Below are 17,819 nucleotides of genomic sequence, written 5' to 3' on the forward strand. Positions count from 1 at the left end.
GTCAACAGGCTGGGGTTCCAACCGAGTTTCATATCATTTAGTGCCAAGCGTTTTGTTGAATGAAAAACTCTATTTCCTCCGTAGGTTGTTGGAATATGAAACACCCTTTGATCCAAATACATATGCAGTTATGACATTCGACACACAAACCGAAAAGCTAAGAGATATAGATACTCCCAATTTCGGAAATCAAAGGACCGATATTATGGGTTTCATGGTGGTAAGAGATTGCATTCACTTCTGTGTGGCCATGAACAAATCTATAAATCATTTTGATAAGATCGAGTTGTGGAGGATGGATGGAGATGGAGATTGGACGAAAGTAGAAACTTCTTCCCTAAAAGAGCATTTGTCTCGTGCTACCCACCCACACCACTATATGAGGAATGGAAATTGGCTCATGTATTCTGGATCCGAAGAGTATTTTTACGTACTAGATACCAAGAATCATACTAAAGACATCATGTGTTCCATTAGCATTGCTCTGATCAGACCAATAGGGAAATACATGGAGACATTTGTGTCACCTAATCAATATCTCAAGTAGCACCTCCATCACATGACTCTTTTAACCTTAGTCGAGATTCTTGTTTTTGTCTTCTAATTCATCACAAGTCACTCTAATTATACTTATATATTAAAAGGCATCGTGTTTAAGAACAGTATCTTTTATGTTATTTAGATTTCAACCACATCATTTCGATAATATTAAACATTTGGTCCCTGTTTTCCCAACAAACGTGACGTTCCTGCAACACCTACATCGTTTTGATTTCATAAGATTGCCGACAACTCGAAGAATCCGTTGACGTATTTCAGGCACGTTTCGTCCGCCACCACTAAATTACATCATCTTCTCCAACACCGTCTCCACCGCCTGTACCCTGTGGTGTAAGATATTTCGGTAAGTTGTTGTATGTTTCGATTTTATTATGATTTTCATTCAATTACACTTCTTTCTAATCCTATCGTCTTTTTGAGCGATGTCTCAAACGTTTTGGGTTTGAGGATCAACGATTTGCCGCCCAAGATACAGGATTTCGATTTGTTCAATTTCTGTCGTCAACGACCTCTGCACTCAATTGTCGCCACCAATCGCTCGTGTTCTCTGTTGTTGATTGGATTTACGGTATGTCATATATTGTTTGTAATCGATATTGATTTTCTATATTGCTCTTCTTTCAGTTTTTTGTCCACTTTTAATCATGGCAAATTATTATTATCATGTCGATTTGTAGTAGCAACAAAAATACTTTAACATGAACATAATGATAATTCCAATACTAATGTATATGTTCGTCGATCAGATTTCAGAGTACAGAATTTTAGTTTTCTTGTGACCATTAGAAGAATATTGTTACCCACAGGAAAATGTCATATGATTCTCACATAAAGAACGAAAATATCTCAAGTATTAAACATAAAGAAACTAGATCCAGGTGTGAAACTCTCCTGTTAATTATATGGGCCTTACATTTTGTGAAGGATGCATAAGCCCTATATATCTAAATTTCTCCCAAAATGCCCCTGGAATTGTTTTTTCACCTAAATCACAGAAAAACTTTCTAGGTTCTCTATTTCCATGCAAAATTTCTTCAAATCCTTGAAAATATTAATTGTAATTTTTTCATCCAAAGCTCTGCCTCCTGTCAACAAGACAAATAAAAAAATTCCTAAAATACCCCTGGAACTCTTTTTGTCCCAGATTTGGAATTATCCAACGGTACGTTTATATAGGGTCAGACCAATGTCATAAATCAATCTCCCTTATTGTACTAAATTGAAATCCTTAAAAAAAATTCAAATTTTATGTAATTTTGATGACTATGCCATCTTTTTAGAAAAAAAAAACCATTAGTTATTGGTATGAAACTATGTTGCTGTAATATGGAAAGATATAGAGTGCACATTTTAGGCACAAAGGTTACTAATTATACTTATACGATTGAGTTGTATTATATTAACTTTCAAACAAAGCTTTTAAGCATTCATCACCAAACCAAAGTGTTTTAAAGCAAAACAAAAAACATGATGACATCTTTCCGATAAAGCTGCACCAAAATACCACTTGCTTCACAAAAGTGTTTTTATAAGTTTTAACCTTCAAGTTCATTTCCCCCCTCGTAACAAGACCAAATATGAAAACTTAAAAATTCAAAATAAAAATGATGCAGCAACAACCAGATCACCCTTCTCCTTTGACACTGGATTAAGCCTCGGCAAATCTGTAATCCATATAATAAAATATAAATTTCAATTTCCAACACAAATAAGTTTTGACAATAAAAAGATTAAAATTCAAAACTTTACAACTTATAGCAAAACTAAACCTATGATAGCATTATACTAATAAAAAAAAAACTAAATAGATTGGCATTTTAATTAAAAAAATGACAAAATTGGTATCCAATTTCAAGATACTGTATACGTGGAGTCAATATACCAATGAAACACAAATTCTCAATACTTATTTACAAAAATAGTCCATGGATTTGGACTTTTACCATGTTTTGTCTAAAACTGGAACCGATTGCTATTACTTGCAATGATTCAAAATTCCTATACCAAAACATAATTATACTTATATATTGTTCAAACTAAAGGGAATAATATAATTTCAAACTAAAACAAAAATATAAATTTAAGAATTTACAACTAATTATATGATAAAAAAAACATAGAAAATGAGCAGAATTAAATAGATTCTTGACACATGACCATTTTGTAACAAATTGACATGGAAACCCAAGAACTATTTAACGACCAAATCTGTAAAACTATATAAAACCCCCTTGGGAATGAGTGGTATAAACCCTTGTGCCCTTGGGACAATCTTTCATGTCTCCTGATAATTTACACCAATTGGAAGTTTATAAGGGTTCAAATTGTCAAGCATTAAAGTATCACCAAGGTTATATGTATCTTTCACTATTGCATCATTGGTGAGAAACCTGACTTTTGTTAATCAGAAAGCTTCTGTTGATTTGTTATTGATCCTAAAAGAAATGACCTATTACAAGATGAAACAAAAATAATTAACATTTTAAAATGAAATTCAATGTAAAGTAATTATGAATTGAAGGTAAAATGGGTTTACAAGTAGTTTATTTTGAAAAAAGAAATTATACTACATTTTCACCAAACGACAATACTGCCTTTAACCGTATTTAATAATGCTAGAAGCAAAATTTACGTAATAGCTTTTCTATCACAAAGTTTTCAAAACCTTATAAAACTATCTAGCTCATAAACATACAATAATTATGTAAATAAAAAATATAGTAAAAGGTAAGTTTCTCATTACATTCTATATTACTCATAACCATTACTCAATAAAAAAAAGTAGTTGTACTATGGCAAGATTTAGATATATTGCAATTTTGTTGATCCTATCCTTCCAACTTCATTCAATCTACTAATAATTTCTAAGATCATACTACATGCCTATTAATCTCTTCTCAAAAGTGTTAAAACTACTCCAATAAAAAGTTACTAATCAAAAAAATTTGTTTCAAAAATACTTATTTAAAGTCTAATTTTCCAATTTAAATTCATACAAATTATGTTAAAGGTCGATAACTTTTGGATTTCCATTTCAGTAAATGCTTTCTTCAAATGGCTCCAAAACGACGACATATGGCTTCTACTTCCAATACGATAGTACCCTGCCGTTCACGTCGATCACGCAGGAGTTCACTTTTGGAAGAGATACCAACATTGCCTTTTTATTATGACTGTGGGAATTGTACCTGCATATGTGAGTATTGTGGGGCTTTTTTTGGTATCATGAGAGAGTATTGTTTTTATCCCGAGCCAATCATCCACGATATACAAAATGTTTTAAGTCGGGTAATGTAGTTCTTCCTTACCCTCTTCGTCCGCCTAATGTGCTTATGCAATTCTACGAAGACGATCACTTCATGCATAACATAAGAGCATATAATTCCATGTTCTCTATGGCGTCTTTTGGTGCAAACGAAGACGACTCAATCAAAAAAGGTCGTGCACCATATGTGTTTAAGGTTAGTGGTCAGATATACCATTGGATAGGATCTTTTTATCCTCAAGACGTTCATCAACCCCGTTTTCTCCAATTGTACATGTGTGATACTGAAAATGAGGTTGCTAATAGATTTCATTCGTTTCATGGTGAGGGGGAAGTACTTTTATATGCAGACGTTGTAGATTCCTTAAGTCATATGTTACATACACATAATGAGTATGTTCGTACATTTAAGACAGCGAAAGAAATAGCTCGGTCAATGAATTTAGATTCATATGGTGTACGTTTATTTAATGTTGTACCTGATAGAAGATATGGGCCACCGGCCCCTGGAAGTTTAGGTTGTATTGTTTGTGGTGATGATGTTACTGGGGCTGTCTATGACATTGTTGTCTATTCAAAATTTGGGTCACCTCATCGTGTCAGTAAGCTTCATCCTACTTACATGCCTTTGCAGTATCCATTACTATTCCCATACGGTGAAGAAGGATGGTCTCCTACCTTGCATCTACGTATTAACTCCAACAGAAGTTTGACAAATAATATGTATTACAGTTATCAAATTCATGACCGACACACTTACTCTCTTATTTTACGTTCACGCCAGCTTTTCCACCAGTATTTAGTGGATGCCTATACTTGCATTGAACAATCTAGGCTTGACTTTATTGAACAACATCAACAACAATTACGTATAGAGTACATCAGCGGTGTTTACGACGCTTTGTCCAAAGGTGATACACATAGTCGTGTCATTGGAAAACGTGTATTTCTACCTGCAACTTTCGTTGGGGGACCAAGGTATATGTATAAACACTATCAAGACGCTATTGCCATTTGCAAGGTTCATGGTAAGCCACAATATTTCATCACTTTGACTTGCAATGTTAAATGGCCTGAGTATAGAAGATACATGGATGCTATTGGTCAACGAGATATTCAAAACAGACCAGATATCATTGCACACATCTTTAGAATCAAAGTTCGTGCTTTCATTAACTTCCTTAAAGAGGACAAAAATTTTGGAGATGTTAGTGCATGTAAGTATTTGTTCTCTAATTTCATTCTTCTTATTTTTAGCCTTTTATTCCTTTTATGTCTTATATAACATCTTATAAAATATTTTTATTCACAGATCTTTACACCATTGAATTCCAAAAAAGGGGTTTACCACATTGTCATACATTATTATGGGTTACATCACCCTTTAGAATTCAAGAAGGTGCAGATATTAATAAATACATTACCGCTAAGCTTCCTGATCCTACACTTGAACCAACACTATATAGGACTGTTACTACATGCATGCTACATGGTCCTTGTGGTTCACTAAATATTGGTGCCCCATGTATGGTAGATGATAAATGTGTTAAACGGTTTCCTACACCGTTCAACCCATTAACAACTTTTGATGAAAATGGTTACGTGCATTATAAAAGACGTGTTGGATCATATCATGTCTTACAAAGTGGGATTATAACTGATAACGGCTTTGTAGTGCCGTACAATAAACGTTTGTGTAGTCGCTTTGATGCTCACATCAATGTAGAATATTGTGGATGGAATATGATGATTAAGTACTTATTTAAGTACATTTCAAAAGGGGTTGATCGCGTTCGTTTCACTCTTCAAACATCAGAGGCAAATATTACTGCTTCTTCCTCTACCATAACCGTCGTTGTAAATGAAATCAAGTCGTTTCTTGATGGTCAGTATATATGTCCATGCAAAGCAGCATGGCGAATCCTCAATTTTCCCATTCATGAACGAGATCCACATGTACAAGTCTTGGCCGTCCATTTAGAGGGGATGCAACCTACTATTTTCAAAGAAAATAGTCAATTAGGCTCTTTAATTGATACCCCCAATTTTGGTGTTACGACTTTAACAGAATGGTTGCACAATAATCAACATGATGTTCGAGGAATTGACTTGACATACAATGATTACCCTTCTAAATATAGTTGGGACAACAAAGATAAGAGATGGATTCATAGGACTACCACGACAAATACTACCATTAGCAGACTTGCATATGTACATCCAACTGCTGGGGAGTTATTTTATCTACGAATTTTACTGTTCCATCAAAAAGGATGTAAATCATTCTATGACATTAGAACCGTTCGTGAAAACACATACTTAAATTTTCGTGATGCATGTGAAGCGTTAGGGTTAAGTGGTAACGATAAAGAGTGGCTAACAACATTTAAAGAAGCATCATCTTGGGCAACCTCATCTGAACTTTGTTCTCTCTTCTGTCATCTACTTTTGTATTGTGAAGTAGGAAACCTTCTTTTGTTATGGGAAGCCGCAAAACCTAAAATGGGCGATGACATAGCCCATACATTCACTTCCAATTCTACAGATCCCAATGTAATTCTACGTGTTGATACACTAGAACAACAAATACTTCTCGAAATTCAAGAAACTTTACTAGCTTCAACACCTTCCAAATCACTTACTGACCTTGGATTGCCAATGCCATCTCCATCTCTACTTTCCTTTCTCAGAAATCGTCTTCTTCTTGAAGAGACTAATTATGATACAAATCTTTTGAATTCTCAAAATTAATCCATGGTATCACAATTAAATCCGGATCAACTTACAATTTATGAAAGAGTTGTGGATGCAGAACACAACAAAAAGCAACTTCTATTATTTATATATGGAGCTGGTGGTACAGGAAAAACTTTTTTATGGAAGACTATACTTTCATATTTTAGATCTAGGGGAAAGATTATACTGGTTGTTGCCGCCTCAGGCATTGCATCCCTTTTGTTGCCTTCAGGTTGTACTGCTCATTCTAGATTTGTTATTCCAATTGACTTTACAGACAAGTCTTCCTGTAATATTAAAAAAAACACAGCTAGCAGAACTCCTAAAGAAGACTTCTATGATCATATGGGATGAAGCTCCAATGAGTGATCGTCGTTGCTTTGAGTTTCTAGATAAATCACTAAAAGATGTCCTTGAGAATGATAACCATCTTTTTGGTGGGATGTCAATGCTCCTAGGAGGTGACTTTCGACAAACTCTTCCTGTTCAACCTAAAAGTAGAAAATCACAGATAATTAGCATGACTCTACCTAATTCCTATCTATGGTCACATTTTACAGTATTCAAATTGCATCATAATATGCGTTTATCCCAAGGTCAATTCAAATAAGGATGTTGATCGAATATCACAATTTGCTTCATGGCTTCTCGATATTGGAAATGGAAATATCGGAACACCAGACAAGAATGATCCAGAAAGCACAAACATTATACAAATACCTCATTGTTTCCTTATCGAATCAGGAGACAAAGGATTAGAATCACTAATACATTTTGTATATGGAAAAAATCTATTTTCCAATCCATCACCTGAAGAGTTATCTGTTAGAGCCATTATTTGTCCAAAAAGGAAACAGCTGACCAAGTCAATGCTTTAATTTTATCAAAAACTAATAGTCAAGGGGTGGTATACAACAGTTGTGATTCTATTAAATCACATACCCATGAAAGCTTAGAATTAGATACCTTATATCCCCAAGATTATCTAAACAACCTTCACTTTTCTGGTATTCCTTCACATACATTAATTTTGAAAGATAATACCCCAGTTATGCTAATAAGGAATATCAATCAAAGAGAAGGTCTTTGTAATGGAACACGTTTGATTGTCACACAATTATTACCATCTGTGATTGAAGCTTCCATAATAACAGGAATATCTGTTGGGAAAAGGGTGTACATTCCAAGAATAAAATTTGTACATAATACCTCTGACCTACCTTTCATATTTATCAGAAAACAATTTCCTCTGAAAGTATGTTACGCAATGACTATAAACAAAAGTCAAGTCCAATCTCTTAAAAAGGTAGGTTTATACCTCACAAACTCTGTTTTCACACATGGACAACTATATGTGGCTTTGTCAAGAGCTACCTCACCAGATTCAATAAAGATTTTGCTACAACAAGAAGAAGCATTACCATTCAACTGTACTAGAAATGTCGTCTTCAAGGATTTGCTATCAAGGATTAATATGCAAGAGGTTATTACACCACATTTATGTTTTCAATTCATCTAATTACTAAGAAAATTCTATCACCCATTAACATGTTTTCTACCTATTTTGCAATTATACTTATTATAATAATCTAATACCTAAAATATATGCTACGGAATCCATGTAATATGTAAACATTAACAATGTTTTTTTTGTTTGCAGAGCAATCTCCTCAATAATGGATAGAATATCAAACCTTCAATTTGGTTCACCAGGAATTTCACTTGAAATTCGTGTCTTGCGAAAATGGACATTGCAATTTAGAAAGCACGAGACATGGTTTATCGTGATTGATGCACATGTAAGGATATATATATATATATATATATAGACACACACACACACTCTTCTACAAAGTATTCATGTATAAAACCACCCTAACACATTTATTTGAGCAGGGAGATACAATTCAACTACTAGCACAAAAGAAAAATCAAGGAGGCAAAGAAACTTCATTAATAGTCTCTCGATGTTATCGTATTAAGGAATATACATGCACTGAGCCAGACAAATATCAAAAGGTGTTAAATCACCCAGTACAAATGAATATTGGTGAAGCATCAACAATTGAGGAAATTCCAAACCACAGTGCCCTTCCTCTAACATGGTTCCGCTTCAGTCCAAGATCACACTTTCAAATTATAGCAGACAAAAACTTGGAGCATCCAGGTACATTTATAACATCAACCCAAACATCATCACTTCTATGCAAAGTTTTCTACTGTTCTAAATTTCTAACTAAAATTTAACTTACAATTACATTCAGATTTTATAGGCGTACTCATCGACATGAAAGATCGCCAAAAAAAAAAACAAGGAACCTTTCATGGTTATCACTTTAACTGATGAAAAGTAAGTACATATCTCTTCATACCAAAACGTATTACATATTTTATTTCCTTTAATAAATATTGATGACAACACCGGTTCAAGTGCGGAGGCGATTACCATACTCTTATGGAAGGAATGCATAGATTCGCCAGACAAATTTAATAGAAATGCCCTTACATCAAACTCTAACACAGTTGTACTAGCTTTCACCAATGTCAAGTCCACTATGTACAATGGTAAGTAATAACGGACCCTTATTATACTACTCATTTCACACTAAACTAAAATACCATCTTAACTACACAGGAAGATTAACATTGACAAGCACCAGCGCAACACACATGTACGTCAATCCCAAAATACCTGAAACAGACAAACTCATTACAAGGTATGCTATACTACTTCTACCAAATCTCAACCATAGTTAACCAAACTATAGTCTATATATTCACTAACAAAGTTTCCATAAATACAGATTTGGTACCCAATTTTAATCAAAATCAACAACAGTTGTGATAAATACTACATTACAACATTTAAAAAGTCAGATTTCTCTCAAATAGTGGTAAGTACTTTTCTTTTGTAAAATACTACTATTTCAAACATAATAGTCACTAATATACATCTACCACATCTTCAAGGACAAATTATACGTTTTCAAGTCCATACTATCTGATATCACATTTAAAGATGTATGGTACCACGTAGCATGTACCACATGTGGTAAATCAACCCACAAAAAAGGTGATGGATGGTTTTGTGTTTCCCATGGGCCCATAAATGAACCAAAACTTTTGTAAGTACTCCCTCTCCCATGTAAACTTTAAGTATCTATAAAAAACACACACACATCACTTCTTTTTCCACAGATATAAAATCTCAGCAATACTCGTAGACAATACAGATACCACAACAGTTTTCATGTCTAACGAAGCAACTCGTACTTTGGTAAATGCAAGTGCACAAGAACTCATTGACCGCTTTCCCAGTCAAGATAGAAAAACTTTTCCTGAACCACTCGAACATTGTAAAGGGTTGACAATGAATGTCTATGTGGAATGCAAAAAACTATCATCCACTAATAATATCCATTTCACAGTCACCACTATCACTGACATAAAGACTCCGCAACCAACAATCATATCAACAAAAAAAACACAACCAACACTTGCAACAACAATGGAACAACAAACCTCAACAACTATGGAGTCCCTCACCCCTACTAAATCAAGTGAAACCGGAAAACGCATTCAGATGGAACAAAGAGGTAAAAACAACTTAAAACAGTTTATTCATATCTTACGCGTAACAACATCTTACATTTCACAGATACACCAACAAAACCACGTCCTAAACGAGAGAAATACAAAAACCATGGAAAAGCAGAGGACGGAACACATGCCAAACAATATTGAAACTATGTGATCTTTTCACACCGTACGTATAGTTAACCTATACTCTCTTTATATATTTTGCTTTTCATCTATATTCAATAAAACTCTCATATTATGTTAACAAACAATAATTTGTAAATATTCAATAGAAACTATCATATTAAAACAAAAAAATATAAACAATTGTTGTAATCATTTATTGTATCTATGAATTAGTATGATATCTAATAACTTTTACTTTTTAATTAGTAGCATTTAAAGTGTCTAATGTTCATCATTATAGCCGTGTGTTCATGTCGTATAAAATACAAGTCTATTCTACATTGTAAAACCAATACCTTTATGACCTACTTCGATTTGCAATCATTTAACAAATGTACCTACTAAACAAACTTATTTCCCGTTTTAAAGATTTTCATGGCTAACATATTTCTTCAACTATAGCCATGTATCAAAACCAACAACTAAAAACATTGAACTTTATCACTATTACACCATCTATATTTTGAAATATGTCTCTTCACTTATTGGTTTGATGTTTCACACAATTTCTCGTCCAAATTCAATATTTCAATATCGCCATCAACACCCACTGGTGCTCTATGCTACTGTCAAACGTCCACCTTAAACGTGACCCGTGGTTCACCACGGGTTCACACACTAGTTTGCATTAATCTATAAGACATGGATTTTAGTAATCTCCAACCACATGTCAAAGGAGGTGGACTAATTAATAGTATGTGGAAGAACATTAGTCAACTCTTGGAACATTAGGAAGCCTTAGTATATCAGATAGTTATTACTAGACAAAATTTCAAAAATGGTCTCTGTGGTTTCCAAAAATATCAAGTTTAGTCCCTAAGTTCAAAAAACCTCACAGATGGTCCCTGTGGTTTCAAAACTTTTAACATTTGCTCCTTCCGGCTAACTCCGTTACCATTTAGCCGTTAAGTCAGGGGCATTTTTGGCATTTCACTACATAGGGACCATTTTTGAAGGTTTTGCCTTATTTAAAAAAAAATTATTATAATTATTTAATATTAAAGGGTCCCACCCTCTCTCTCTCTCTCTCTCTCTCTCTCTCTCTCTCTTTTGGTCCATCATCTACAGTGTTGAATCATGGTGATTTTTTTGAGGAAATCCACAGTCTGTGTCTTTTTTCCATTGGTATACCCCCATCCACTTATTCCCCAATTCAGATATGATGAACAAACATACACACTTCTCGCCTCTTTGATTTCATCTTTAAGTGCTTAGCTCTCGACGACAACACTCTTCCAGCGAAAGGAATTACAGTCGCAGAACACAAAGCCATTAAGCTTCTAGCCAGAAAATCAAACGATATCCAAGTTCAAATCAAGCCACCCCAAAGCACCCCTCGTTTGTATTACTCTGTCAATCGAACCCAAATTCCAGTCCCCGACCTAGTTCTGTTCATCAACGGGTCCGACCACCGTCATTTCCTTCGTTCTTGTCCTCAAACACATTCAACAACAAAGAAACATCATAACAGTGAGTTCATTCAAACTAACCTCTGAAGAGATTAATCAACTTGATTCCTTTGATTCCTTACTGGGTTCTTCTCATATGACTTCAAATCATTGAACTTTGATTTCGAAACAAAAATCAAGATTGATTTCCAAAGGATTTGATTCTCTGGTCGAGCGGAGGCAATGGTTTAGTTGACAGGTGGTTCGACTGAAAAATGTTTTTGAATTTAGGGAAAAAACCTAGCAGGAGATGTGGATTTAGTGTATGTATGTTTGTTTTTCAATTGATTGGGTGAAAGATGCACATATGATTTGGATGAAGGTTTAGATGATTTAGTGTGTGTTTGTTTTTTGTGGATTCCGAAATTGATGCTTCCTCTGTCTCCCTCTATTAGGGATTGAGTTCTGATTCAGACATCACTTGAGACCTTCAAACGCATCGACGCTTCAGATTTATATTCACGTCCAGATAACAGTTGATTTTCATGCATCACTTTAGTTCTTCAAGTGTACTGAAGCTTCAATCTTCAAATCCAGATCTATGTATAGATCAAGCTTCTGATACCATGAAATGTTTAGTGGAGAGAGAGAGAGAGAGAGAGGGGGGGGACCCTCTAATATTAAATAGTTATATATATATTTTTTTATTTTTTTTTAAAATAAGGCAAATCTTCATAAATGGTCCCTGTGTAGTGAAATGCCAAAAATGTCCCTGACTTAACGGCTAAATGGTAACGGAGTTAGCCGGAAGGACCAAATGTTAAAAGTTTTGAAACCACATGGACCATCTGTGAGGTTTTTTGAACTTAGGGACTAAACTTGATATTTTCAAAAACCACAAGGACTATTTTTGAAGTTTTGTCTTATTACTATATGAATGTTTTCCTTCAAAAGTTATATTTCACTTATAACACCGATCACGGTGCCCATCTATCGCACCCTGCAGTGGTGATGTGTTACCGCAAGGGGTACGGAGAACACGACACTGACTGGTGGTTGAGATTGTGGTAAGGCTACGGCACAAAAAAATGAACCTTGCTCTTGACCGGCTTTTAACGGATCTATTAGAAAAAAAATTGTTTTTTTTCCTATATTATAAATAAACAATCTCACTTCTCATTTTAAAACACAATACAAACACCAAACACATATAATTCCAAAATGTTTTCATTGTCATCCACTTCGTCGGATACATTGGCGTTGCGAGAAGTGGAATTTATTGGGGATGTTATGCGAAAAACACGCGTTTATTTACAAGAAAATAAAGCCAAAAGTTCACGTTGAATATTTTGAAGACGAGTTGTTCGACGATACAGATGACAAATCGGACATGTTTGAAGAAGATTTGGGTGAGGATTATGATGAAGTGGCAAGCGACGAAGATTAGGCACCACTTACTACTCTAGATTATGTTTTTTTTGTGTTTTTAATTTAGTATGTATTTTTTTAATTTATGAAGTACTTTCCATTTATTAATTTTATATAATTATATTTTATTTAATTAAAAAAAGAAAAAAAAAATATGGGTGTGGTAACTAAACCCACGAGTTTTGTGGGGTAAAAAAAATGATTTAACGCTGACGTGATAGACTGAAAGTATAGTGAGGTGTTGTATAACACTCATGCACGGGTCTAATCGTAGTTCTAATACAACTAAGTCACATAGGTGAAAAAGAAAACTAAGTTTATGTTCATTTTATGATGAAAAAAAAGTAGAAACGCTAAAGCACAATCACCCTCTTCATCTTTTACAGTCATCTCTCTCAAAAACCGTAAATCCCATAATCAAACCCATATTATGTCTCATACGGTCACAAATACCAAACACTTGTTGATCGAGTCAATGGTGAGGACCCCAAATCTCATTCCACACCGGTCAATATATTGATCAATCTACTTACGTGAATGATGTCTACGTTAGATATGTGAGGTGTTTGAAGTGGATTTTCCAAAAAGTGTATCTCTATATACCAAACGGATCCTACATTCGATACGATCTTACATGTTATTCCTTATCAGCTATATATCAGTATTCTTTTAAGATTATTAATAAATCTGATAAAAACATTATAATAATTAAACTTTATAAGTATAAACGAATACTAAAGCTTAGTAATATTTGTATTCAGGTTGTTTTAAAGGGAAATCTTAAGTGTTAGTCACAGAGCTAACTTTCGTGTGAGTCTTCCACCTAAATTAGGTGAGTGCATAGTTACTTTCATGAATACGATTTAATATAAATAATTATTAAAAAATATTAAATATCTATTGAAATTTTAGATGTGAATTAAATGTTTATTATATGTAATATTTGTTAAATGTATATTTGATAATATTCACGGTGTGAACTAGATATAGTTATATATGTGTTAATGTGTTTATATGATATTATTACATGATAATCTTAAAAATAAGTATTATTACTGAAAAGATTATTGTATATTAAAATATTTGATACTTTGTGTTAAATATGTACACTAAATTATAATCGTGTGTCTAAACAGAGTTAGTATTATAAGTTGATTTCAAGGATTGTAATCTTGTCTAAGTTTAAAATAAGATGTATAAAGATTATTTAGATTGAGTTAAGTTGGATAAAAGAATAGTTGCATACCGTATTATGATAGTATGGTATAAATAGGAAAATGATGTTGTGATATGTGCATATATATATATATATATATATATATATATATATATATACACACACACACACACACACATATTACATCATATCTTAATATTTTTAGCCATTTTTATGCTCATTATAGGACATAAGATACTTAATCGTTTATATGTTGTGTTGTAGAAGTAAAAGACATGCTCGAAAATGAAAAAGAAAGAAGTTGGAAGCTAGGAACTTGGATCAAGGCTAAAATTAAGAAAAGTCTCCTTACCACGATGTAATCACATTACCACGACGTGGCGTTTTTGAAATCTCCCGATAAATCTTGAAGACTTGTTGAACACGCGATAAACCCAAATATCACGTCGTAATGGACTTACCACGACGTGGTGAACCGACTTCGGGACAAATATATATAGAAGGAACATTCCTCCGAAAACCTGACTTTTGCTTGAGCTTTAGTCGACTTTTGAAGGCCAAGAACACTGTTTGGAAGCTTGGAGGTGTAGAAGATCGATTAGAAGCTTGATTTTGAGAGATTGGGGCAAAACTTCTTATATTTACTTATTCTTCTTATGTTTGATCATGGATTACAAGTTGAATTTCATTTTTACATGTTTTTTTGCTGAAGTTATGGGCTAAATACCCTAACTTTCTTTTAGACTAGGTTACTTTCTTATTATGAGTTGATTTATGGATTGGATTATGCTAAGTTGGTTATTTGTTATGTTAGCTTATTAAAGAATCTCTCTATATTTATGATAACTACTTTTCTGTTTATTGTTGAGTTTAATTAAGTTTTCATGACCTATCTTACTTGATTGACTTGAATCTTATGATCTTGTGACTTGCAAAATTGTAGGACTAGTGGTTTGGCCAAAACCTAGGGTTATATAGAAAAGTAGGTAAGTAAACGTATGAGGTAATATATGAGGACCAATCATATATTGAGTTGATTTAATTAACCAAATAGATCAGCCCATTATAAGTCAAACATAACTCGAACCAAACACCAGTAAATTTGTTAGTTTATCTACTTGATCACCATATGAATGAGCTTATTTGCTAAAGGATTAGGTTAGTGAACATTAATATGGTCATCTTAGGAATCAGTAATCAACGAAGCATTAATCAATTGCACTTCCATTAAATCAACCATAATAGCAAGTATATCGAGTCTAAACAAAAGTCTCTCGTTTATCTTGATTAACATCATCTTTTGTGTTTCTTGCTTTTAGTTTTGCTTTATGTTTCATTAGTTGCTAATAGTTTCGTTTGAAGTTTTACTTTGATTAATTAAGTTTCTAGTCTTGAAAAACTAGAGAAGACCCCTTTTAATTTAATAGTAATTTAGGTAATTTAGTAGATAAAACTAGCTAGTAATTATGTTCCATGTGTTCAATACCCAACTATTTGTGCTATTCTATTTTCGATTAGAAACACTGCCTTAGGAGTAATAATTAGTTAAATTAGTTGGTTAAAACTGGTGCATAATTATTTCACATCATTTTGGAAATTGATTATAAGCATTATACTCTTGCCTAGTAATGAAATAAGATATTTAAAGGATGATTAGTTCAATTTAAGTCGACATAGTGTTTAGTTATACCATGTGGTGTAAAAATATTACATACGCAGGGAATTATGTTGATTTCAGATATTGTAATCTCGTCTAGTTATATATTAGGACTTAAAGGGGATGTTGTTGGATTAGTGTCTAAGTCCATAGCTATTTTGGTATGTACTTGACCTGATTATGATCATGGTCCTTTTGGGTTGCCTTCACCATAACAATATGTAGGATGAATTAAGGAGAGAAAGGTTTAATTATGATTTATTAATATATTATAAGAATAATTTATTAAAGGAGAAATCATAATGTTTAATTAATATTAGTCAAGAATTAATTAAGAATTAATTTTGTGGCTAAAAAAGATTAATTAAACTTAAGGGACTTATTGTGTAATTATAAGATAATTACATAGATGGGCTTATGGACTCCATAGAAGGTGGAGTGGACGAATTCTATGGGGGGAAACCCATTAGAAGTCGTCCAAGGCTTCTAAAGAAGGAGTCCATGGGCTGCTTCGGGCTTAAGCAGTCAAATTAGGGTTTCCTTGTTAGATAACCCTAATTGCCTAAGTATATAAGGAGCCCTTAGGAACCAAAAACGTGGCTAACACTTGGATTAGGGTTTCCAGCCGTTTTTGGTGCCTCCCCTCTCTTCTCTTCTTCATCCAATTGCTTAGTGGTGTTTGTGACTCCATTAGAGGTGCAACACTTGAGGCACTAAGCTTTCTGAAGCCAATGATTAGATTGTTATTGCTATATAACAATCAAAGGTTAGATCTAAACCCTATTTTGTGTTAATATGATTAATTGTATACCAGATCTAGGGCTTATAGCTTTGGATATTCAATTGCATGTTCATTAGACAAATTATATCCAAAAGTTATTAGGGTTTGCATGTACACCATAGGAATGATGTATTGCCCAATATCCATCAGTGGTATCAGAGCCAAGGCTGTTTGTTTGATGTATTTGATGCTATAATAGATTATTCTTGCTTAAAAATCAAAAATTAGGGTTTCTAGGGGCTGGACTCGCCGAGTCCATGGCTAAACTCGCCGAGTCCATAGTGAACTCGACGAGCATGCTTGACTTGACGAGTCAGCTGGCCAGAAAGAGGTAATTTCAGGATTTTGTGCTTCGTTGGTTGTGGGATAGTTACCAAAACGTTTTTTATTGATAAAAATCATATTTTTATAATATTGTGTGATTATCCTTGCCAAAATAAAAGATAAATTCATATTAATTAAATAATTATTTCCTTATATGATTATATTTAATTATTTGAATTATTTGGTGAATTATCTTGCAAGAAATTGGACTAGGTCAAAATTAGATAACCACCAATTAGTTGTTAATTGCCTTATTTGAATTTTTTGATCTAGTATGTTCTTGATAAAGTTTCAAATAGTTTCAAATTACTCCCTTTAGGTTTTATAGTTTAAATTTGAACTTAAAAGTTTTGTTTTTGAAATTTAAATAAGTTAAACCCTAATGTTTTGAAAAGTTTCAAAACTTGCCCTCAAGTTTTGGATTTTAAAATTAATTAAAAGTCTTAATTTGAAATTTTAAATTCTAAAACCCTAGTAATTTGAAAAGTTCAAATCACACCCTTATGGTTTTATTAATTAATTAAAGTGTATAATTAAAAGAGATTTAATAAACTCATAAAGTTTTGGTTTACATTTAACTAAATTAAAAGTATAATTTACTAAATTGAACCACCTAGTATTTTAAAAGTGTAAAATACACCTTATACTATATACAACATTAAAAGTCTAATATTATATATATATATATATATATATATATATATATATATATATATATATATGAGTAAACAGTCAGT

The 17,819-nt window shown here is 33.1% G+C and overlaps 3 protein-coding genes and 1 long non-coding RNA gene across 4 annotated transcripts; all 4 read left to right on the forward strand.

Moving 5' to 3' along the window:
* The first annotated feature begins 693 nt into the window (after positions 1-693).
* Positions 694-6,127, forward strand: LOC145051412 (uncharacterized). Its single transcript, XM_078999406.1, has 2 exons — positions 694-1,129; positions 3,600-6,127. Exon 2 carries the CDS (start codon positions 3,894-3,896, stop codon positions 5,109-5,111), a length of 1,218 nt encoding a protein of 405 aa, XP_078855532.1. The 5' UTR covers positions 694-1,129; positions 3,600-3,893; the 3' UTR covers positions 5,112-6,127.
* Positions 5,354-6,577, forward strand: LOC145050114 (uncharacterized). Its single transcript, XM_078998417.1, has one exon. The coding sequence runs from the start codon at positions 5,354-5,356 to the stop codon at positions 6,575-6,577; it is 1,224 nt and encodes a 407-aa protein (XP_078854543.1).
* An 896-nt stretch (positions 6,578-7,473) lies between these two features.
* On the forward strand, positions 7,474-8,912 carry LOC145051413 (uncharacterized). Its single transcript, XM_078999407.1, has 4 exons — positions 7,474-8,045; positions 8,223-8,361; positions 8,459-8,729; positions 8,836-8,912. Exons 1-4 carry the CDS (start codon positions 8,002-8,004, stop codon positions 8,904-8,906), a joined length of 525 nt encoding a protein of 174 aa, XP_078855533.1. The 5' UTR covers positions 7,474-8,001; the 3' UTR covers positions 8,907-8,912.
* Positions 8,913-9,435: 523 nt separating this feature from the next.
* LOC145051414 (uncharacterized) lies at positions 9,436-10,738 on the forward strand. The gene is made up of 3 exons (XR_013683608.1): positions 9,436-9,687; positions 9,761-10,158; positions 10,221-10,738. It is a non-coding gene; the product is annotated as an uncharacterized LOC145051414 (long non-coding RNA).
* Positions 10,739-17,819: the final 7,081 nt, after the last annotated feature.

This window comes from Lactuca serriola, chromosome 5 (genome assembly GCF_051521515.1).
Source record: "Lactuca serriola cultivar US96UC23 chromosome 5, Lser_US96UC23_V15, whole genome shotgun sequence".
NCBI lineage: Eukaryota > Viridiplantae > Streptophyta > Magnoliopsida > Asterales > Asteraceae > Lactuca > Lactuca serriola.